This window comes from Gymnoscopelus braueri (assembly GCF_963280865.1).
Source record: "Gymnoscopelus braueri genome assembly, chromosome: 11".
Classification (NCBI taxonomy): Eukaryota; Metazoa; Chordata; class Actinopteri; order Myctophiformes; family Myctophidae; genus Gymnoscopelus; species Gymnoscopelus braueri.
In genome coordinates this window covers 30,876,945-30,900,448 of record NC_137613.1, presented here as the reverse complement: position 1 = coordinate 30,900,448, position 23,504 = coordinate 30,876,945, and the positions used below count along the sequence as shown (strand labels likewise).

At 40.7% G+C, this 23,504-nt stretch overlaps 1 protein-coding gene across 1 annotated transcript in view; it reads right to left on the bottom strand.

The window, feature by feature from the left end:
• Positions 1-2,082: 2,082 nt before the first annotated feature.
• Positions 2,083-23,504, bottom strand: part of LOC308095219 (dolichyl-diphosphooligosaccharide--protein glycosyltransferase subunit STT3B) — a 143,996-nt gene continuing 122,574 nt past the window's right edge. The window contains exons 8-16 of the mRNA XM_080442192.1: positions 22,062-22,110; positions 20,855-21,009; positions 18,700-18,911; positions 15,706-15,893; positions 13,021-13,192; positions 11,034-11,207; positions 9,024-9,137; positions 6,160-6,366; positions 2,083-5,076 (exon numbers count right to left, since the gene is read on the bottom strand). Of these exons, the coding sequence (XP_080298318.1) occupies positions 4,999-5,076; positions 6,160-6,366; positions 9,024-9,137; positions 11,034-11,207; positions 13,021-13,192; positions 15,706-15,893; positions 18,700-18,911; positions 20,855-21,009; positions 22,062-22,110 (1,349 nt within the window). The 3' untranslated portion in view covers positions 2,083-4,998. The remainder of the gene's footprint in view (positions 5,077-6,159; positions 6,367-9,023; positions 9,138-11,033; positions 11,208-13,020; positions 13,193-15,705; positions 15,894-18,699; positions 18,912-20,854; positions 21,010-22,061; positions 22,111-23,504) is intronic.

The window sequence follows — 23,504 nt, the reverse complement described above, 5'->3', positions numbered from 1 at the left end:
GTCTTCAACAGGGGTCCGCAACGCCTAGGGGGTCCACGAGGTACTGCAGGGGGTCCGCGAAATTGTTGCTTGATTAGACAATAAAAATAAATTATATATATACAAATATTTTATATATGTTTTTAAATATCCATATATATATCATATATATATAAACATTTTCCACATTTATGTATTAAATAAATGATGATATCTATAAATGATTCTGTCCATTTTGAATAGCTTGTATACATGATTATTGTGCAATTGACAGATTGTTGTTCTCGGTTAATAAGGTATGTTTATAAATGGCAGTGCGGCCACCCTACTCACTGTACAACATGTATGTTTAATATAAAAGCACGAATATATTAATCTGTCTATTATTTTTAATAGCTTAGTATTGATGCACAATAACATGTATGTTTATGAAACACAATTGTATACATAATTATACAATATATGGGGTCGAGGTAAGGTAGGGGGTCCCTGCTCCATCTCCCCATCAGTTTGGGAAAACGTTGAAGACCCCTGGCCCCCGGTGCTTCTTTTGGGCTTGTTTTCCTAGACCTGGTTTATTTCTCTCACACAATCTGGCAACACTGCCAGAGACGATTTTTATACAGTCTATGGACGATACATGCCGCTGTTTAGATGCCTCAGTTTAGATGCCTCAATAAAATTATACAGTGTGCTAAAAAAATCCGAATTGATTGGATAAAAACCTGTGATATGTCTTCTTTTATATTCCTGAACCGATTATCTGACAAAGGACACAATCGTTCAGAAATAGTGTTTGTTCACAAGCTGATCCAGATGGCTGCCATAGACTTCATAGTATTTCACCAAACTTCCTGTTCCAGTTTTGGCTCCCATGAGCATCAATGGCGTCTGCTATGCAAGCAATGGCGTTGGCCAGCCCCCTAGGCTGTCCCTTCCTTGTTTTCTAATTTCCTTGGCTCCGACCCTCTCTTGCTCCGCCCCTTCCTCTCTAGCTCCACCCCTTCCTCTCTCTTTCTGTAATGTTTCAGCTGCCCATTTTTATTTTTTCTATAAACCCTCTGCTTTATTGTCTGGAAACCACGGGGGAATAATCCCCCACGCCCACCCCACTCACGCATGGATGTGCTGATCTTCGGTACCCGACACTAGCGCAACTTAGTTCGACTAGTCCTGGCAATGCCAGTCCTTGTGACTATGAATTTAGTCCCCTATCAGTACCGGCTGAAATTCACTGCTTTCTGTGTTGCTTTTTAAGGGTTTCTGGGTGTGTGAGTTCAAACCTCACTCACTCCTTACCCTGAACCTTTCCTTGTAAAGGAAAGATTCCTTACCCTGAACCTTTCCTTGTAAAGGAAAGATTCCTTCCTTGGAAAGGAAAGATTCATGGTAAAGAGTGAATGGGTTGGATTATGTAGGCAGTGTCTTACACACTGGGCTAATGGTAAGGTCTTCATTCCTCTTTGAGGAACAACACAAGAAAAATATGTTAAAAGCATAATATTTTGTCTATATGTTTATGAACCACAATGGAAACAAGTCTCTGGCTTTTGTTATTATCCATTTGGTAAGGCACAGAGCCTGACTTGGAACCAGTAATTTACTGGGCTAAGAGCCTGACTTGGAACCAGTAGTTTACAGGTTTGATTCTCGCCGCTGACAAAGACTTTTCTCTCTAAAAATGTTGAATACTTTTATATAAATCTTTCTTATCGGGGCCCCTGGCACTACATCTTTATGCATATAGCCAAATACATATCAATTTGTGGGTCCTTGACATGAACATTATTAACAGCCACTGTGTTGGAAGAGAAGGGAGCCTTGGCTCAATGGGTAAAGTGCCTGATAACCAGAAGAATACGAGTTCAAATCCCAGCTCTGGCAATGCATCATTTTTGGGCATGAGGTTTCCACACGACAGAGACGATTTAAAAGCTTACCTTTTCTTCCATCTGTATTTGTCTGGGCTGACTGATGCGTCTACCAAACAACTTAGGAAATTATGCAAAGCAAAGAACAAAATAAAAAATATAAACGTCAAACCAGATTCTAGGATAACATTTAAAACATTGTGACTGAATAATTAGCCGTGAGAATGACAACTTACACAAACTTGAATTGTTTTAATCTTGTCTTGTTTAACCATGACTGAACAATGTAAAAATGTAAACTTGAATGGGAGACACGCAGTTGAGGAAAGAAAATCAGATGTAGTGGAGGACTTGAAACAGAATATACTGCAATATACAGTATAAACTAAAACCAAATTATTGAGTTATCATTTTCCCTGATAAAAGAAAACACAGAATGAAAGCATTAAAAAGGTAAGAGAAATCTGTACACTTTCTGTCTCGTATTAAGGCTTAGTCCAAACTGTCTTTTACGTCGACAGATAAGAAAACAAACAGCTGAATAACATTGCTAAACAACGATGTGGAAACGATTTTGAAGAGGCTTGGAAAAGTGGCACACCACGTTGTTTCAGCAAACAACTTCCCACATAAAAGGGAAAAAAAACCACCCCCAGACAAATGGGAAATCAAACGGTTGATACAAAAACAGACATAACAGTACATGACTTGAAACGGAAGCCTTGTTCACGTGTGGTTTCCTTTATTCCAAAAACACGCTCTATCAAAGCATCCAAAACAGAGAGCACCCTTCAGTGACTCAACAAAGACATCTGCAGCACCTGAAGAGATGAGAACAGTACTGTGCCCAGAGGGATATGACTGATGTATACTTAATTGTACAACACATTGTGAGCTTGTAGATCGGGGGCACCGTCATACGACTAAGTATATAGCAGGCTTTAGAGTTCATAGGAAGGGTAGGACAAAAGGACATCCAAGATGGCGTGCAGTGAACCTAACAGCTGACTGACTTCAATAACATATTCTATAGGTTTCAAATTAAAGCTACAATCCATAACCTTTTAGTGAATAAAACAGAGGCCGGTTGTGTGTGAGCCAATAGAGTTTACTGTGTTACTAGTCTTTGTGACTCATCCATCAGTCCCTCTAGTTCTGGACATGTCTTGAGACAGGCATGTAGTCAGCCTCTATGCTCCACGGTAGCAAGGAATAACTCTCCAAATATAATGACTTCCTGGTAACTTGGCACTTTCTCCGTTGAGAGATTGAGTCAACCAGACTCACCCTAATCATTGCTAGAGTGATACATTTAGATATAAGCATAGTAATTGGCATTGTATCTGGTGAAATTAAGTAATTCCTACTTTAACATACATATTGCAAAACTATCTAAAATATCACAATGTCACCTTTTCCCCAATATTGTTCAGCCCTACTTCAGAGGCCTCCTTAAAATGAGGCCTCTAAAGATCATCCTGTTTTGTCCTCCAAGTGGCACTATATAAAAGGAAAGGATTTTTACAAATGCTTCAGGACAAGACACAAAATAGGTACGCCAATGCGTTTACTCATCTGAACAAGAAGGCACACATGACTGGTTATATAACTTCACCTGCTACGTGTAACTTGACCATCTCCTTCTGTATCCTGATTCCTCCTCTGAACGCTCTCAGGTTGATTCTTCAGAGGGACTTCCATAAAGGTTGGGCACAACATGTCGCTGAGATGCAGATAAGAGCTGTACAACTCTCTAGTGAGTCTTGAGGACAGAGTCAACATACATATTGTGGTGCCTTGCTCTAGCATGACCTTGACCTCTGTGCTTTTGGTGAGCAAAGCATAGCTCCCCTGCACTTTGAATCCCTTAATAGCTCAACAGTAAAACGTCGGCACTCAGGCAGGGGGGGCCCGGGATCAAATCCCAGGCAGGACATTAAAGTTATGGATTGCAGCTTTAGTTCCTATATTGAGTTGCCTGCATGGACACCTGTACACGGACTGTCGCCCTTCACTTCCCCAGCATACGTCTTGATTTCTACTAGTGTGGAATACTTGATGTCAGCATGTGACGCCAGAGAAGACAGAAAACACATATCAATGTGATGGAAAGCGCTAATGAGGCAACAGGCTGCCCAGTGAACCACAGCAGCTCCCTCCAACAGGAACCCAAGGAAGGGCTGATTTACAACCACTACTGTTGTTCATTTCCATATTTATCTGAAACCCTAGCAGCAGAATATACAATCTAGACTTCTGAAGGGAGAAAGGGGGGAGAACGTCATCGTAAAAATTCACATTCATTCTTTCCACAAAGTCTTGCGTCCCTCCAAACAAGAATTATTGCATTCGCTGTTCTGTCTGTTGAAACAAAATGAAAATAAAAGAAATCTCACATCAAATTAAACAGAGAGAAAACAATTATCTGCATATTAAAAAACAAACAAAAAAATCACCACAATACTCCAATATATTATAACCCTTTTTTAAACATTTTCTATACATAACATATTTACATATTAGGCCATGTTTTTTTTATTCTGAAGACTTTGTCGAACCGCACAAAAGAGCCAAGCAGACGCATCAAATAATATACTGTAGATGAAAGATGATCAAATAAAAGGTTAATATTACAGGTGAGCCGTGGCGTTCCTCCATATCGCATACGCTCCTCTGTACACGTGTCAGGAACCAAGTCCTCCACCGTGTCCTGATTCTCACAAAAACATAAATTATTCATGTGCCGAGGAGTAAAAGTCAAGGCTCTTTGGTGCAAATGCTCCCAGACTCCTCTTGCCACCCCCCCACCCCCAATTCTGATAAGCATTTAATTAATTTACCATAAAACACGAATCAACTGAAGCTGCTCTGTGCCTTGCCATTCAAGTACAAAATAATTAAGCTAAAAAAAAAAACACATCAACCCAAAACAAACAAAAAGTAAACAAAACAGGAAAAATATGACTGAGACGAAGGTCCTTAGAGATTAAAACGGACAACATTTTCTGGAGCTAGCCAGATATGACACTTCAACCTCCCCACCACACAGGGGCAGTCTGAGGGAGCCACCGTGTTCTTCTTCATTGGTTGTTAAGAGGCTGCTTTGCAAGTTGCATTTTTTTCTGTTTTTCTAATAGAGTCATCTTCATTATTTCTTGCCGTTTAGCTTCTTGCCTTTCTTCAGGACCAACTTGTTCTTGATGTGTCCTCGCTTCCTCTTGGCAGTCTGCATAAAAACAGTAAAAAAAATTATCTATACAATACTGTACACACCACATAAAATAATCTGACGCATGATTGGATAAAGTTGGTATCCTGACCTGAAAATGTATATTTTGTTTAAAGAGCTGGAGAGAACCCTGTTACTGAATAAATACTCCATAGCAATGATTTCTATCACTTTTAGAACAATGACAGAATTAATCCAATTTACGTATAAGTCAAGTTCTCAAAGTCAGTTTCCATCTGTTCATAACGTCAGACTGTAGATTAGAACTTTATTCAGTTGTTTGAAGTTCAGGAAGAAAGCAACAGATATTGTAAATAAAAAAGCAAGTTGTATCTATGACGATTGTTTTTATGACAAATATTTGCCCTCTTATTAGCCATACAGTATGAATCCTCTTAGCATCCCTATTCTGGGTCATAATAGGTGAACATTCCGCAAAAAGTAGGCAAGCATTCGCTGGACAAGATTGTCTAATTTTGGAGAAAAGATTTGGAGTATAGGGAAAAAAGGAGGGGAGACCAATTACTGTATAGACCCCTGGGGGACCTAACCTGACTCTGCCAGATGGGGTTAACCCATTGAGACCTGAAGCCGATTCTACATGTCTCCTAAATCTCAACAGTTTTCTGAAAAACGTATGTTTCTATATCAGTGGTGGTCAATCTTTTTCATGTCAAGGACCCCCAAAACTATATGTATTTGGCCGCGGACCCCCATCAAAATATTTGGTTCCAGGGACCCCCCAGAAGCAAAGATTTGAGTTAAAAATGTTCGCTTAAAAAATATATATATTCAAAGATTTGCACACATTTTCAGGAATTTTCAAAAATAGCAGATCTACAAGCTCGTAGCGCGGCACTCGGTGCCGCGCTATGAGCTTGTATATCTGCTATTTTTGAATAGCCCAAAGTGTAAAATAATGCTTTTTAGCTCAAATCTAAAAATGACAACAGTTCCAGGTCTTAATGGGTTAAACAAATGTGACGCAGGCTTCTTCCTTCTGGCGGAGTCAGGTTATGGGGGACCCCGGTCAATGAAATATATTCAAGTGGGTAGAGTTATAAAAAAATGTAAAACTACCTTTTTGGATGTGTACTTCTGCTTGGGAACGACACTCCGCAGTTTGTGGTCCAGGGGTTCCCTGTTGTCCAGGTCCTTGACCTTGTAGATTCTAACCAGCCAGTGTTCTGAGGTGAACGCCTCCTCCAGGTGTTGGAACTTGATGTCTTTGTTGCCGATCTCAGCGTTACGCGTCCGGTCAAAGCCAGGCGGTGTCCGGAAGTCCAGCTGAGGGAATAATAAGCATAATGTTTACATGTTTGAAAGCTGACGTATTGAAATGATACAATGTGCTTTAGCTGCTTTGTCATTATGCCATGTCATTTCTCTTTTCAAAATATAGCTACAAGCTCACAATCGAGTAAAACTAAAACTAAAACAGAATATAACTAATGAAAGGGTACAAAGAAACAGTAAGACTATCAGAGTAGATTAGACTCCAAAATAAAACAAAAAGTTACAAGCATTAAAAAAGATTTATAAGCAGTGCTTTTAAAAAATGATGCTGACTGGAGGTTCAGCGAACAAGTCTGAAACAAACAAAACCCAGATTTCCATCCATGTACAGGTACTGTCGCTGCACTGCTGCTACTGTTGCTGTGAACCTAATGCTATAAGCTCTTTTTGAGAAACTGATGGAGAAAGAAAACCTGAGCATCTGGGGCAAAAAGTGACTCAAACTCTCTGTGACTTGCTTCAGTCCCTAGATCTGGACACAGTGTGTCTGTGAGTGACAGAGAAAGAAGATGGAATAAATGCAACATGGTCTGCCCTTTGATGACGTTACATCGTAGTGTACGGATAGCATTCAGCCCTTTGATGACACTGCATCGTAGTGTATGGCTACTGTAAATCCTGTTCACTTTGATTCTCTCCAGTCCTCCAGAGTCTCTCTCGCCTATTTTTCTCTTTTATTCTAGTTTTTCTTCATTCATCTTCTCTCAGGCAATCAAATTATTATCTTATAAGTCATAACCATTAGAAACAATATATGTGCCATTGCAACAACTACCTCTGCTACTACTGAAGCACGTACAGTATGAAGCAACTGAAGGAACTATATTCACAGCTATTGTTACAACCGGTGACTACAACAGTAACATTTCTTTGCACGTATGTACAGTATGTACAACTAACCAATAGTACTACAGTATAAACACATGCAAGTAGTAGCAACAACAGTCATTGTATCTACAATTACATTACCATTTCCCTCTCAACATGTAAATTAAAAATAAGGCATAAATGTGCTGTGAGCAGTTATGAGAAACTACCCTTACGAGTGGGGTGCGGCGTTATTTCCTCATAACTGACTCGTTCACTGTGTATCATACTGTTGCTAACTTGACAAGTCTCCGTAATATTATAAGATATTCATGCTCCCAAGTCTTCCATGCTTCTTATTCATTGATTCATAAATGAATTGTAGCTACAGTAAAAGTAACTACTTGTCATGATTGCCATGGCATTTTTCTGTGCATATTCATGAACGCCAGATGATGGCCCTTTAAGTGGGATTTAAGTGAACCCATGACTTTTCCTCTAGTGGCACAATTTTGGTTGCAATTTCTATTTTATTCCCAAATAAGATATCTCAGAAAACTAACGGCTATATTGCCATGGGATTTTCTGTGCAGCCTTAACGCTCCAAAGAAGGCAGCCCCAATTCAGTTTGGTAACCTCATGACCTATCCTCTAGTACCACTCTGAGGTCAAAATATCAATTCCAGGATGAATGATGATTTTGTTGACTCCATGGCTTTTCCTCTAGGGCTACCCCTTCAGCCAATGTCAACGTTTGTTTTTTTCTGTGTGTCCGAGAGCAAGGTATGTGAACTTACTTGTCCAATACACACATTGTGATTACAGATAAACCTTTTCATTTTACAGGCTGAAGAGAGAGGAGAATGGAGTGAAAGACCACCAAGTCTCTCTGCATTCACCTTGTCCCGCTTGCTATCATATATTTTTTTCCCCCACAAACTCAATCTCTCTCTCCCTCCTACTGCCCATATCATCCGTCCTCTCCTCTACTCCGTTTCAATCCCTCAATCTCCTGCATGGAGCTGTATAGTCCTGACACAGCAGGTTGCTAGGGGCCGTCTCGTCTGTGGATCGCGTCACAAACTGGAACAGAGCGAGCGATTCTGCAGCGCGGCGTCGTCTCTGGAGACGCCGCCGTGGCTGAGCTGGCTGTTTGGATGAGGAGGAAGTGCCTGGCAGCATCACTCCCACGCAGAGCTCTCCTCTGATAAGTGGCGAGGAAGAGCCTCGCATTCTTCCCTCCTCTCGCTTCAAGTGCTTGAGCCGACTGTCAGTGGGACAAACCCTGCTGTACATAATGCAGTTGACAGACTCTACAAATCAAAAAGGCTAGCTAATCGGAAAACGATTAGCCTGCTAGCGTGAGCTCATGGCTCTAATTATGGCGGACTTGGTTAGTTCAGACCACTTACTGTAGGCCACGTGGGGTGTAAGGAGCAGCATGGACTCTAGGGGCCTCTAATGGGCTTTTAGACATGCCGCAACCCCCCCCCCCCCCCCTACTGACACACACAGAGCTTCAGACATATCATTTTGTAAATATTAGAATGTCCACCTTAGCACAAGATCGGTATCGGACGAATCGTGCGGAACGAAATCGGTGATCGGACCTCACAAACTTGATTGGAGCAACCCTAGTGTTGGCTTTCTAGCCTATGTAAGACTTGTAGAAGCTCCGGAAGAGATTTTACAGCACCCAGAACTCCTTGCATAAAATCGTTAAATGTTTATGTGTTGGGTTCTCTCTGCAGCCTAAGAGAATCCCTTGTATGACCCTCATGCTTAAACTGCATAAACCATGACAGTTTCTCGGCTGTTTTTTGGGTGAACGCTCCACTCACCTGCATTTCCCCGAAGCGATAGTAGGACATCTTGTACATGAGACAGTTGAGGAGTGTGGGCGAACCGGCCTTATCCACCCTGAACTCTCCCTGAGGAGTGAAGTAGTCGCTCTCCTAAAGGACACATGAAGGGCACGAGGAAAGGAAGAGGAGAGGAGAGGAGGAGGCAGAGTGAATAATTGGATTTGAAACGGGGATTTGGATCACACCCCACACACACACACACACACACCAAGGACTCACATCCTCATAGAGTAAAAAATATATCTTTTGAATTTGATCCAGTTTCTTTTTGTTGCATTACCATACTATTTTATGCAATTTTACAATTTAATTGGCAAAAAAAAACTACTCCTGTACAACTTTTTTAATCCATGGTGTTGGTGAAACAAACAGTTTCAATGCACCTTGAAGTAGATTGTACAAGTCTCTCTGGAACTTCTTTTTTTTTTAAACAATTCTTTTATTTTTACACCTTTTTTCCCCTCACCATGTACAGTAGTCATAATGCCAATTAACCCATTAAGACCTGGAACGCATCTGTGTCATTTTAGAGCTGAGCTTGTAGATCTGCTATTTTTTTTTAAATCGTGCAATCTTTGAATACATATATTTTTAAAGCAAACATTTTAACTCAAATCTTTGCTTCATAGGGTCCCTGGAACAAGACATTTAGAGATGGGGGTCGGCGGCAAATACATATCATTTTGGGGGGTCGTCCTTGATATGAAAATGTTTGAGAACCACTGTTATAGAAACATACGTTTTTCAGAAAACTGTTGGGATTTAGAAGACATTTGTAGAATCGGCTTCAGGCCTTAAAGGGTTAACCCTCTCTACACATATACAGTATGTGTTACCACTGTTATTGTTACCCTACCGGCGAGAGGAGCCCACCACCTCCATCATAATCCTCCTTTTCAATACCCTCCACTAACAGGTTCCATCCCAGTCCGTAGGAGTTACAAAGGTCGCCATCCCCACCCACAAAACACAGCCAGTTGTGCTCGTATAGATGCTCAGCCAAGCCGGATGCTTGGAGTGATGGACAGGTACAACAACAACCCAGCGCCACCCAAGTCCCTGGAACTCTACGGAACACCTTTGGCGTTTTGTGCATTTGTCTTTGTAATGCAACTCTACAATAACACCCCTCTCTATGTAGTTGTTGACAGACTGTCTGATTACTTCCTGCATTGACATAGAGCTTTAATCGAGCCTGAAGGGGTTAAGCCCCGACCCGGCCGAAACCGAACAAAAATAATTCTGTCCGAACCTGACCCGAGACTGATCCGGATCACCCGTTAGTAAGTCTGAACCCCATTACAGCCCTCTAGTGTCACAGCGGCAGCAGACTTTTCACCTCATTAAATGTTATATTATACTGTACGTAGGATTGGTTATTCGTCAAGAACAGGAGTCATTCAAGCCTACTTTTTCCCAAATAGCAATGTTCATTGAGGTTTTTTTTTCCAAAGTGACCGTCAGCAGTTCTCCCACTGGATTGAACACATTATTAATTAGTTCTACAAGCTTTCAATTTAATGTGGGATGCACACTGATTCGATGTGTCGACAGAGGTGCGCTGCCAGCATTTACTGCCAAAAGCCGCAATATATAGACGTTAACTTTGATGTATTGGATTCATCCAACAAAAGCATAATATCCTTCGTTGCTGGCTGCCATGGAATCTATACTATTAACATCAAAACAAACAGTACATTAAGGGGGAAAATATGTCTTTGTAGACAATATAAAATTCAGATAAGTTTCATTTTCATTTATAGACAAAAGGCTTTGATATGAAACCGTAGTTGGTGAAGAGACAATTAGGAAACCACACGGCAATAGAAAACTGGAAACTTTTCTTCATAATTACTTTTTGTATCAAAACAAAGCAAAATGATCTCATTCAACAGGTTATTTATTCCACTTGTTATTCAGGGAAATATGAGTGCTATAATATGAACAACATGAAGGTGTTTGGTGTGCACGTCAACAGACACTCACTCTGATGTCCTTGGGGTGTTCCCCTTCTGCTATCCGCACCATCCACAGGAACTTGTTGATGTCATCACCCGAGTAGCCAATCACACCTCCGAAGATGATTAGAACATAGTCTACGTCCAGGGACCTCATGATTTTATAAGCTGCGCTCTCATTGGACGACATGGCTTTGCCCACCTGGAGAAGACAACACGTCACACATCAGAATACGTCGATGTCAGAATGCAAATCTAGCACAGGAAATAGTTACCACAACAACGTGCATACACAAACAAAAAGTGGTAAAAGCAAAATCAATCGCTTGACACAGATCCTTAGATATCCGTTCCATAATTGCATTTCCCATTAACCACAAAAAGTTTCTAAATTGTTTAAAAGATTTCCGATGCAACGCATTGTGAGCTTATAGTTTGGCTACTAAAACAAACAAAAAAAGAATTCCTTAACTTTTTTTTATTTCCGCCTACATTATACATGCCCAAAGCTTGTTTCCCAGGGTTAAAGGAGGAGTTCACCCAAAAAAAATATTATTTTCTATCAATTGCACACCCTATGAAGCCTTGAATTCATGGATTTGTTTTTGTTTTTGTTGCATTCCTAAGCTAATAATTTGATTCCCATCTCCTACCAGCTAATGTTTCCGGTAGGAGACACAAAGTAGATTCTTTGTGTCTCCTACCGGAAATACACACGGTCATCAAATTATTGGCTTAGGAATGAGACAAAAACTAAAATTAATCCATGAATTCAAGCCATCGTGGGGTGTGCAATTGATATAAAATAAGTCCTTTTTTGGGTGAACTCCTCCTTTAAAGCAGTTAACAGATGGAGGACAGACACAGTCGAGAGCACATTCAGACAGTATGGACCGGGGCTAAACGGCACAATAACTTTACTCTAAAATGGAGAGATGACTATCGCGTTCCTAAAAAAAAATTGCATGGAGCTGGCCAACAGTATGGATTCAAAACAGTAGAAACAGCTGTGTTCAAAGGAGCATGTATTTCCGGTTTAACGGCTACATCAGTTTTTGTTTGAGCACTGAGGCATTTACCAGCTGTCCAGTGGCTTTTTAAACACATGGTGAGTTTTTACATGTAGCAGAAAAAAAACCCAGAGGAATCAAACGAAGAGGAGAACACATTGAACAAGACAGACAGACCAGACTACTGATATCGTTTGATGTAGGTCGTGCTTGGGACTGAATACACAGCAACTTAAAGTCGATTCTCTACTCTCCTGAAGCACAAAGTGCAATATCTTCCCTTCCCAAGCAGCCATTCTAGTCTTAGCTCAGCGGTAGAAATGTTGGCGCTTATGTGGGAGACCTGGGTTTGAATCCTGCATAGGACATAAATCTTACAGATTGCAGCTTTAATGTAAAGAAAAATAACATTGACTATGGTCACCCAGACACAAAAACCCTTTATACTGGATATAATAATGATCAGACTATTGTAATAACCTGATTTACAAGATATAATCTTCAGTAATCATGTCATGTTTTTTTCTTGTGTTCCTTACTTCAGTGATGTCCACACACACACACACACACACACACACACACACACACAGAGAGAGAGAGGGAGAGGGAGAAAGAAAGATACTCAAACATGGTGATCAAGTTTGCTGATGATACATTAAGAACCACAATGAGACTATAGGAGGGAAATAGACAACCTGGCTCAGTGGTGCGAGAACAATAAGCTCCACCTGAATGTCGAAAAGACCAAAGAGTTGGTCATAGACTTCAGGATGAAGGGCGGAAAGGAGAAACTGGACCCCATTACTATCAATCTTTATTCAGTTTTTTATAAATGAACTGCAAGTCTGAGGAGCCCTGGCAAATGAATTTCACCCTTCTTTTAACTGTAAAGTATTTTTTAAGGTGTGACAATCAAGTCTTTCTGATTCTGATTCCGAGATGTACTGTATATACACAGAGAGAAAAACAGAGTGAGAGAGATAGACAGAGAGGTTTAGTACTCACCAGCGCTATATGACTGTTGTTCCACGTATTGTTGTCGACCAACGTGGTTCTGTTAGCCATTCCAGCTATCTGGTAGCCGTAGTCCCACCATGACATGACCCGTACGTGTTCATCCGTGTTCTGTCTCAGCCAATAGTATGCCTCCCTGAAGTCGTCAAGGATGTTGCGTGATCTGTAGTGGGTTGACAGGCATGTGGCCAAGGCTATTAAAAAACACTTAAACGTTGCTGAGCGGAATCCCTCAGGGCTCTTACTAGGGACATTTCTGTTGTCGCTCTACATTAAATATCGTCGCAATAAAATCTGCTAATTTGGGAAGGTTTTCCCAGATATAATATTTCAATTGAGATTATGAAGCGTAATGAAAATAGTGTGTTGTTGCATAATGACACTCCTCCCTCTTCAAACGAATATTGAACACTTCTTGATATTCCATGTCGCAGACCCACAGCATACACCAAGGCTGGGAGTTAAGTCTACTGTCTATAAGAGAAAGTGTGTGTGTACAAAGCCAAGGCCAACGCATGAGAGGGACATTGTTTCACAAATAAATATATGTATGAGTACTTGAGTTTGCCATTTGACAGTGAGTCTTCTCTATTGTGTCTCTGACGCCTGAAAAGAAACGGCTCGGTACAAGTAAAGGCTGTGCACAGCAGCCTCAGAGAGAATAGAACATTAAGTCCTTGAAAGCTGCAGATACAGTATGTGACACAGATAAGTTACACTGTCATAACTAAGGAGTACACACACATGCTCACTTCATCAATATTTCTAGGAACGCTCACATTATATAATATGTTCTTTACTCTGACCTCTCTTGTCCTCTGTGCGTGCATGTGTCTGTGCACTCCCACGCACAACTAATAGTTAATTTACATGTAAGATGGAGTGATGGTGGAGGAGGATTATTAATTAATAGAGATGGACCTGGCTTCTCTCCTTGTGGCTACAGGGCAACACATTATTCAGTACTGTGTGCTGTGAGTGTGGTGCCTGTATATTGCACTGCCTACAATATGTGTGTGTTAGGGTTACAATATATACTGTATAAGGCATATTGAAAATTGACATTTGGGCCAAAATATGTTAATAAATAACACATTTAAACTTCCCTTGAATTCAAAATAAAGGTTTCAGAGCTTTTCAAATATTTGTCTTGGCACCTGCTGTGCACTAGCCTGGCATGGCCAGACTAATATCACTGCGCAGCGTAGATAATATTAGTCTGGAATCTCAGGGCAATTGTTTTTCATTGGCAGAGTCACCTGGTTTCCAGGTTAGCTGTATACGGCAGTATATGTCGAGAAAAATACATTTTTTTTATAGTTATTATAGTTCGTTATTTCCTGGGGGAAAAAAAGTCTCATTGTGCACTTGGGAATCCCTGCCAATAAAATAAAATCAAGTTCAAGTTTGAAATAGAATAGATCTTACTGTCGTCCCACCTTCTGCCGCAGCACAATATATTGTCAGTGCATTATCGTTTGTCATTCCACAAAACCTTTCTTAACCTTTCTAAAAAATACCTTGGTTACAGTCCAGGTGGCTGGATTTAACGCGTTATGAAGAGGATAGTACTGTATATACGATAGTATATTACGGTTCCAACCCTAGAATTTGTGAAAAGCACTTTTCAGTCGATAGCTTTAACTGTCAACAGTAATGGTATACAATACTTTTCTTGATGGAGAACGCCATTACAGCCATAACAGCTGCAGTCCTTGCAGCAGTGAAAGAATTACCGAAACACTGTTTTATTTCATTTTATTTATTTGTATGTCATACTCTAACTTGAAAGAACGCGAGCACAACTAATAGTCTGTTTACCAAGTGTACGGCTCAGAAAAGGTTCCGAAAAACAGAGGAACACCAACACTCACAGACGTGTCCTTCAGGAACTTTTTTTTATTCATATAGGCTCAGGCAGCGCAGCACAGTTCGTACCTATTTGAATAAAATAAACAATAATAAAACAAACCTGAAGGACCCTTCCGTGAGTGCTTGAAAGCTTCTGTTGGTATTTATTTTATGATATACTCTGTCACGTCAATCAAATCAAACCAAGGTAAAGTCCCACCTCAATACTGTGATTCATGTGGAAATACGTCAAAACAAGAAAGCCATTTCTTGAGCACTTAACCCACCTGACCTGGAACGCATCAGTGTCACTTTTTGATTTGAGCTAAAAAGCATTATTTTGCACTTTGGGCTATTCAAAAATAGCAATCTGCTATTTTTGAAAAATCGTGAAAATGTGTGCAAATCTTTGAATATATATATTTTAGAGCGAACATTTGTTAACCAAATGTTTGCTTCTGGGGGTCCCTGGAACAAAACGTTTTGAGATGGGGGTCGGCGGCCAAATACATATAATTTTGGGGGTCCTTGACATGAAAAAAGTTTGAGAACCACTGATTATAGCAAAACAAGTTTTTTCAAAAAACTGTTTAAAATATAAAAAAATCAAAGATTTTCAGGGGAAAAAAATAGCAGATCTACAAGCTCATAGCGCGGCACTCGGTGCCGCGCTATGAGCTTGTAGATCTGCTATTTTTGAATAGCCAAAAAAATCTTAAAATGACACACGGATGCGTTCCAGGTCTTAATGGGTTTATTTTGACTAGCCCTAGTGTGTGTGTGTGTGTGTGTGTGTGTGTGTGTGTGTGTGGGGGGTCTCCTTACCCATCTTGGTTGTATGAGGCCAGTACCACACTGGGACTGGAGTAAGCGTTGCTGGTGACCCACGTGCAGTGTACCGCAAACATCATGAGCAGCATCAGCATCAACATGGTCACTATAGACTTGATGTTGGGCCCGAGACCCTCCTCTGCCTTCTCCTGCTCCGAGACGTGTTTACGCACCTTTCCGGCCTGCAGGGGGCAACAACACTATCATTATGGACGGTTGAAGCGTGTACGGTTGCATGCTGCTGAATTATTAAAGGCAAATATGAATTATTGAGCAAATTAAAGGCAGTGTTGTTTCCTTGGAGTACCTTAAACAGCACTCTGTATTGACTGAAGAGAAATCATTAAGGACTAAAAATTAATATTTCATACTTGCGCGTGTGTGAGCTATTATAGTGAGTATATACAGTGTACATACACACATGCACAAATCCATTATATAGATGTATTGGAGAGAGAGAGAGAGAGAGAGAGAGAGAGAGAGAGACAGACAGACAGACAGACAGACAGACAGACAGACAGACAGACAGACAGACAGACACAGACAGACAGACAGAGAGAGATGCATCTTAATTACTTCAAAAACGCTGGTTGCAGCTCCAGAGTTTCAGAGACGTAAGCGAGCTTGTGAATGAAAGGTCACTGGTCTAAATGCTTTCTGGGAAATATGGACGGGGGAAGTAAACAATCTCTCTCCTCTCACTGCTGAGCTGCCCTTCTACTGAAGGGCTTAATCCTAAACCACTCAAGTACAGCTGCTAAGTAGCCATCACTAAAGGTCCTTATACACTGGGGTGTTTTTTTCTTTCTTTCTTTCTTTTGCGATTAATTTGTTTGTGCATAATTATATATATATATTTTTGTTTGTGTCATGAGTACATTCACACACACGGCCGCGCAATTAACCAAGAATATATACAAATTGATATTTAGAACCAATCGACTTATAACTGAAGTAGAAAGCAATACTTTGTCTGCGTTATTATATCAACGAGTTGAGACGAAAAAAATCGACTAAATTGCTGTCTGCTTAACCACTTGACCCTGTATTATGCTTTGTTGTACAACGTTGGTGAAAATAGCAGATCTACAAACTCACAATGCGCCACGATGCAATGTGTTGTAGCTTGTAGATATGTTATTTTCTCTTTTAAAAAAAGAATTGTTCAACAATCGTAAATCGAGGCAAAAGTTTGAAATAATTGTGATATTGATTTGAAGTCAAATGGCCCAGCCCTATTATCATACATAATGTGAATGTTACACAGCGATAAAGAGAAGCAATTTTTGGATGTGTTTTGCAAGAAAATCTTTGCAAGAGCAGTAGCTTTTTAAATGTTGTTAGTCATGCACATTGCCTACTGGAGGTGACCTTTGTTTCTGGCCACGGCGTAGATAAAATAATTATGCCCGTAGGAAGGCGGGATGTGTTTCTCTGGGATGTGTGTGTGGGGGAGAATCACAATATAAATGAGTAACAAAACTGCAGCGCCACTTAGCTTATGTGAAACCATCTGGAGCGCAGCCATTTGGCAGATTTGAGCGTTTGTTAACACTTGGAATCAATTAAGACTTCCTGACCAAATCTGACATCTCGATATTGAACGCGCTCAGATCTGCATTATGAAACGACAAAAGGTCAAATTAACGGTTTCATTAAAACTCCCTTTAGTTGCTTACATTTAAAGGAAAACCTTCAGGCTTAAATCAACGGAACAGACCGTCATGCATATTCCCTCATTATGCTGCATTATGAGCAAAACAATCACTAATGAAGTTTGAGGATTCGGCTGTAATTTATTTCCTTCACGGTGTGAATGACGTGAGCCATGGGCTGTCAATCATATATTTTGGTCGCTCAGTCATGGACAGTAAGAGACAGCAGTGTTTTTAACCCATTCAAACCAGGAAAGCATCTGTCATTTTTCATTTTTGCTATATACAGTATATAGCAACATAGGTTTTTCAGAAAACTCTTAGGATTTAGAACAGAGGTTCTCAAAAATAGCAGATATAGAAGCTCACAGCGGGTCACTTTGCGAGCCTTGTACATCTGCTATTTTAGAAAAATCATGAAAGTGTGTCTTTTTCACAAATCTTCTCATCTGGGGATCCCTGGCACGAAACATTTTCAGATGGGGGTTCGCGGCCAAATACATATCATTCTGGGGGTCCTTGGCACGAAAACGTATGAGAACTACAGATTTAGAAGGCATTTTGTAGTATCGGCCACAGGTCTTAATGGGTTAATGTATCTGAGGCCTCCAGAGGCGACAGCAAACACAAACCCCACTCAACAACTGACAACAGTTACCCGTCACAGTGCTTAAAGTAACCGACCATTGTACAGACTAGAGCTCTGTTTTCTTAGTCCCGCTCCCGACCGCTCCGGCTGGATTTCTGACCATTCCTGCCCGCCCCGGTTTCATTTCTGACCGCCTGCAGTTCACTTCTGACAGCCGCTCCCTCCCGTATGCAAAAATGTAAGTGCCGTTTAGTCTCAGATAATCCTGCAATGTTACCGTCTAGTACCGCATAATCTCGTAACGTTTCCTTTGTGACCCAACAACACTACAAACTGAAACACTGAACGAGAGACATAAGGCCATTACAACACCACGGACAGCGACACAGCGGGCTCGGCTTGACTTACTGCTTGAGTAGGGTATTATATATGTATAAATGCATTGTGCATGCACCTGTCGGGAACGTTTTGAAATTATGTTCTCCTGTGCATCAGCCGTAAGATAAATGTGTTCATATCAAGCTAAAGTAAAGCACAACTACACATGCCTCAGGTGTATTGTGGGACCCACAGTTTTTTTTGACAGCCCAGGTATTTAAGAACCACCCGTTCCCACAACATTTGTGTTGGGTCCTGCGAGACCAATCCGAGTAAACCAAATTTTTTCTTATTTAAAAAATAGCAGGAAAACTGATCTGTAAGCTGTTAGTTTTACAAATGGAACCCAGCAGCACACACACACACCTTATCATAGAGGTTCCCAGAGTTCCTCTTGTCGTCCTCGTCGCTGCTGTCCTCTGCGGGGGGGTTCTCTCTCTTGGTGTCGTCTCCCAGGTAACGCTCAAAGACGCTGGAGAACGCCACCGCCGACAGCATGCACACCACCGGCGTCAGCGTCAACATCAGACGCACCATCACACCGGCGAAGTACACCGCACTGATGGCATACAATGCAACTGCAGGAGAGAGAGGGAGAGAGACACACAGAGAGAGAGAGAGAGAGAGAGAGAGAGAGCGAGAGAGAGAGAATTTAAGCAGAAAAAGGGGAAGGGTATGAAGGACAGAGAAAAAGGTGGAGAGAAAGAGGGAGAGACAAACAGTGAGAGGTTAAACTAGGCAGTGGTGGAAAGTAACTAAGTACATTTACTTAAGTACTGTACTTAAGTACAATTCTGAGGTATTTGTACTTTACTTGAGTATTTCCAATTTCCAATACTTTTACTTCTACTCCACTACATCTCAGAGGCAAATATTGTACTTTTACTCCACTACATTTACTTGAAAACTTTAGTTACTAGTTACTTTTCAGATATAAATTAGGATATAATGAAACATACATTAACCACTTTAAACCTATTTTAAACCTAGGCTATTTGAAAATAGCAGATCTACAAGCTCACAACGCGTCGCATCGCGACGCGTTGTGAGCTTGTAGATCGGCTATTTTCAAATATTTAGTACTTTTACTTTTGGTACTTTAAGTACATTTTGATGCCAATACTTTTGTACTTTTACTAAAGTAAATTTTTAATTCTGGACTTTTACTTGTAACAGAGTATTTTTATATTGCAGTATTGGTACTTTTACTTAAGTAAAGAATTTGAGTACTTTTTCCACCACTGAAACTAGGTAGAGTGGTTCTCTAACATTTTAATTTCACGGCCTCCCATAACTCTGAGGGTGTACAAATGGAACCAAATGGACCCGTGAGTACCTACACAGATTCGCATACGCAAGCCTCTTGCAGAGCCAGACCGTAAAAAATTAAAAAGAGGCTGTTATTTTTAAATGAGCGCTGTAAAAGCAATACAAAAACAGGCAGGCCATAATCGATGCAGGTCAGTTTACGTGACCCTCTTGTGTACGTGACTCACTGTTGCGTCCCTGTCCTTGAAAGCTTAGACCCGAGTCGACAGGTGCGTAGAGGATCAATAACGTAAGTGTCTGGTGGAGTCTGGTGGACACACAGGGACACAGAGCCGCCGCTATTCCCTGCTTCCAGGGCCGCATTATTGTGAAACATGACCGTGAGGAAAGCTCTCTCCTTAGTGTAGTTTCTCTGTACTGAGAGGGCTCAGTAGGTTCTGAGGTGCAGTTAGAGAGATTAACCACATGTTCCTAAGCTTACTGTTAACCACATGTTCCTAAGCTTGCTGTTAATAATACCTATGGTACTGGCCCAACAGTGAGTCTTACATACCTGCTGTCTAACCGCACGAGCCCTAGCTAGCGTCCCTATTCTGGGCCTGACATCATAATAAAAGGCGAACATTCAGAGAAAATGGGTGAACATTCAGCAAAAAATAGCAGATCTACAAGGTCACAACGCATTGCGTTGCGACGTGTTATGTAGATCGTGCTTGTAGCTCGGGGCTATTTTTGTCAGTCATTTGGTGTAGAGCGAAAAAAGGAGGGGACCAAGTGCAGACATGGGGTGTTCTACTGTACATGTTCTATTGCATTAATGAGAGTTCAATTATTAATTTGCTTTGTCAGTATTCATGAGTTTTGTTTCATGCTACAAATAGTTGGTAATTAAGCGTTTTCCAATTCTGCTGTTTCATTTGTCAATTTAACACAAACAAATTACATTAAATTATGTTGGCAAATCAATTATCAATAAAAATACTATTTGCAACGCACACATGGAAATATTATTAATCAATGAAAGATCCTCATTACATTATATTGGTGACATACTGGCATAACAAACTTAAAAATTTATAATTTTTTAAAAATATAATAACCTTTATACTGTAGACTTCAAATGTCCGCAGCATTCAATAAAACTAATAACAATAGTGAAAACGATAATAACAAAAATAGTCTAAGAGTCCCCAGCATTAAAAAGATACACATAAAACAGCAACATCAATGAAAACAATGATAATTTGAATACCAAAGACTCGCTCGTCATTAATGTTCTTGATGCAGAACCAGAGGCCTGCTGGGAAGGTGCACACCAGGATGTGGAGATCAAAGAAGAAGGAGACCCAGGTAGTCGGTTGATGCTCCGACACAGACGCTATGATGGGGATGTGGATCTTAGCATAGCTGGAGGAAGAGACAGAGTAGAGGGAGAGATGGAGAGACAGTGGAGAGAGAGAGAGGGGTGGAGAGGAGAGGAAAGAGTAGAGAATGGGAGGTAGGACAGTTTGTTGGGAGGGAAGTGTGGAGAGAGGGAGAGAGAAAATAGAAGATCATGGGAGGAGAAGGAGAGATAATAGAAATAAGTAAAATAGCATACTATAGAGCAGTTTGATTTAAATTAGAATGAGAGTATGCTTTGCTAAGACAAATTATAAATCGCACATTCCTACTTGAGTGGAATTTAAATTTAAAAATGGAGAAAAATGTTGTAAGATCCCAACTCATCCCCTACACCCCCTATGAAATATTAATAAACCTAGAACCAGAGTTCAGTAGCACTAGGTTTTCCTATTTTTGCATGCTTGTGTTTATTTGCTGGTGAGTCATGTTTTAAATATTTCTTTTTAAAGTGTGCAGTGATTACCGCTGTGAAAGGGCAAACACAGCAAGAGAGATACAGCCTATCAGAAGAAAAAGAAGAAAAAAAAACATGCCGAAGCTGCTTCAGTCAGCAAACAGGAGATTGGATTGATAATGTCTTCACACTCTTAGAAACAAGGTGTTCAATGGTGGATCTTCTGTGAAACCACAGAAAGCCCCCAAAAGGTTTCTAATGAGAAATAAGAATCTCTTGAGGACCCCCTGTAGAGCCCCTTGTACTGTATGTTAGTGGTATGTGAAAGTCCTGCTAGGGTTTGTGAATACTTGAACGTGATTCCCCAGAGAACCTTCTTCTCGGGGTCCTTCATTTACGATTGAGAAGAAGCCCTTAAAGACTCCATTTTCAGGTTTTAGCGTGTTCTGTTGACTGCACTCTACAGCTCATATGGAGAATAACAATACGGTATGTATGTATGACTGTTAAGACATCCGTTGCTAACTGTTTCTCTTCGTGCGTTCTCCACTGGGGCCGTGCAGAGAGGCTTCTAAAGGCCTCTTAGAAACACACATGCACACACTCAATTGAACAAATGTTCTATTGACGGCGAGGGGTCGTGAAGGTCAGCGAGGCTTACCCGGTGTCCCAGAGCGAGTAGAAACGCCCACTCCACGGAGCGATGTAACCTAAATGAAGAAACACAAATCAATAGAGACACAGGGCGAGACAGAGAGATAGAGGGTGAGAGCGGCCTCAGTTTAAATGCATAAATGATTAGTGCATAATGAAAACCAAAGGGAAAAGTGCCCGAACAAATAATGAAGAATTGTCTCCCCCATCTTGACCCAGGACTAGAAATGATGCACAAAAAAATAACTTGCCTGAAGGAAGGAGAAAGGGGAGAGTTTTCATGGCTCCCTTAAGACTATTCATCATCTTTGAAAATACTAATTGCGAACGCGGAAGGAGGCGTGGCGAAGCCGCGCCTCCGACCAAGTGGAGCTTACTATGTAACCCTGCTCAGGTTGTGTGTCTGTCTGTCTGTGTGTCTGTCTGTGTGCATGCACTACCTATGTAGAGGGCGCCAGAGTGCAGGAATTTAGACAATGCTCTGATTTAAATGCACCACACACACACACACACACACACACACACACACGCACACACACACACACACAGTTCTCTCCCCATCACAGTGAAATAACACGGATTACAAGTCCGTAAATACACAATATTTTCGAGCTGCGTTCGCTTCCAGCGTTCGCGCGTCTTACTTGTGGTAAAAGTACTCACATGTTTTACTTAAGAAAAAGTATCAATACTGCAATGTAGAAGTACTCTGTTACAAGTAAAAGTCCGGAATTCAAAGTAAAAGCACAAAAAGTATTGGTATCAAAATACCAACTTAAAGTACCTAAAGTAAAAGTACTCATTGTGCAGAAGTTTTACCCATTTCAGAAGTTCAAAATGTATAACAAAATCTTTTGAAAATAGCCGATCTACATAGCTTGTAGATCTGCTATTTTCAAATGGCCGAAAGGTATATAGGACTGAAGTGGTTAATGTGTTTTTGTAATAATAATCAAAACTAGTAACTCAGGTTTTCAAAAAATTGTAGTGGAGTAAAAGTACAATATTTGCCTCAGAGGTGTACTGGAGTAGAAGTACTCCAGTAAAGTAAAAATACCTCAAAATTGTACAAATGTAACCAGATGACAGTGGTGTAAAGTAACTAAGTACATTTACTCATTTACTGTACTTAAGTTAAAAAAAAAAGGGACACGCAGTCCCAAAATAACCATTCTAATCTAATGACTCACTTTTTATGTACAGTATCGTGAAGAACCGTGTCTGTTTTTTTCTATATCTATTGGTTAGGCCTATTTCAATGCTTTAGTCTTGCAAGAAAATCTGAGGATTCAATTATGTTAAAGACTCTCCACTGTTTGATCTACCTGCCGTGGGTGTAAAGAACATTCAGGGCATATTTGCCAGTATTAGCCATAGATGGATAACACCGCAAGGTGGATCATGGCAGGATGCCCAGAAACCTATATAAGGGGATGAATGACCCCTTCAG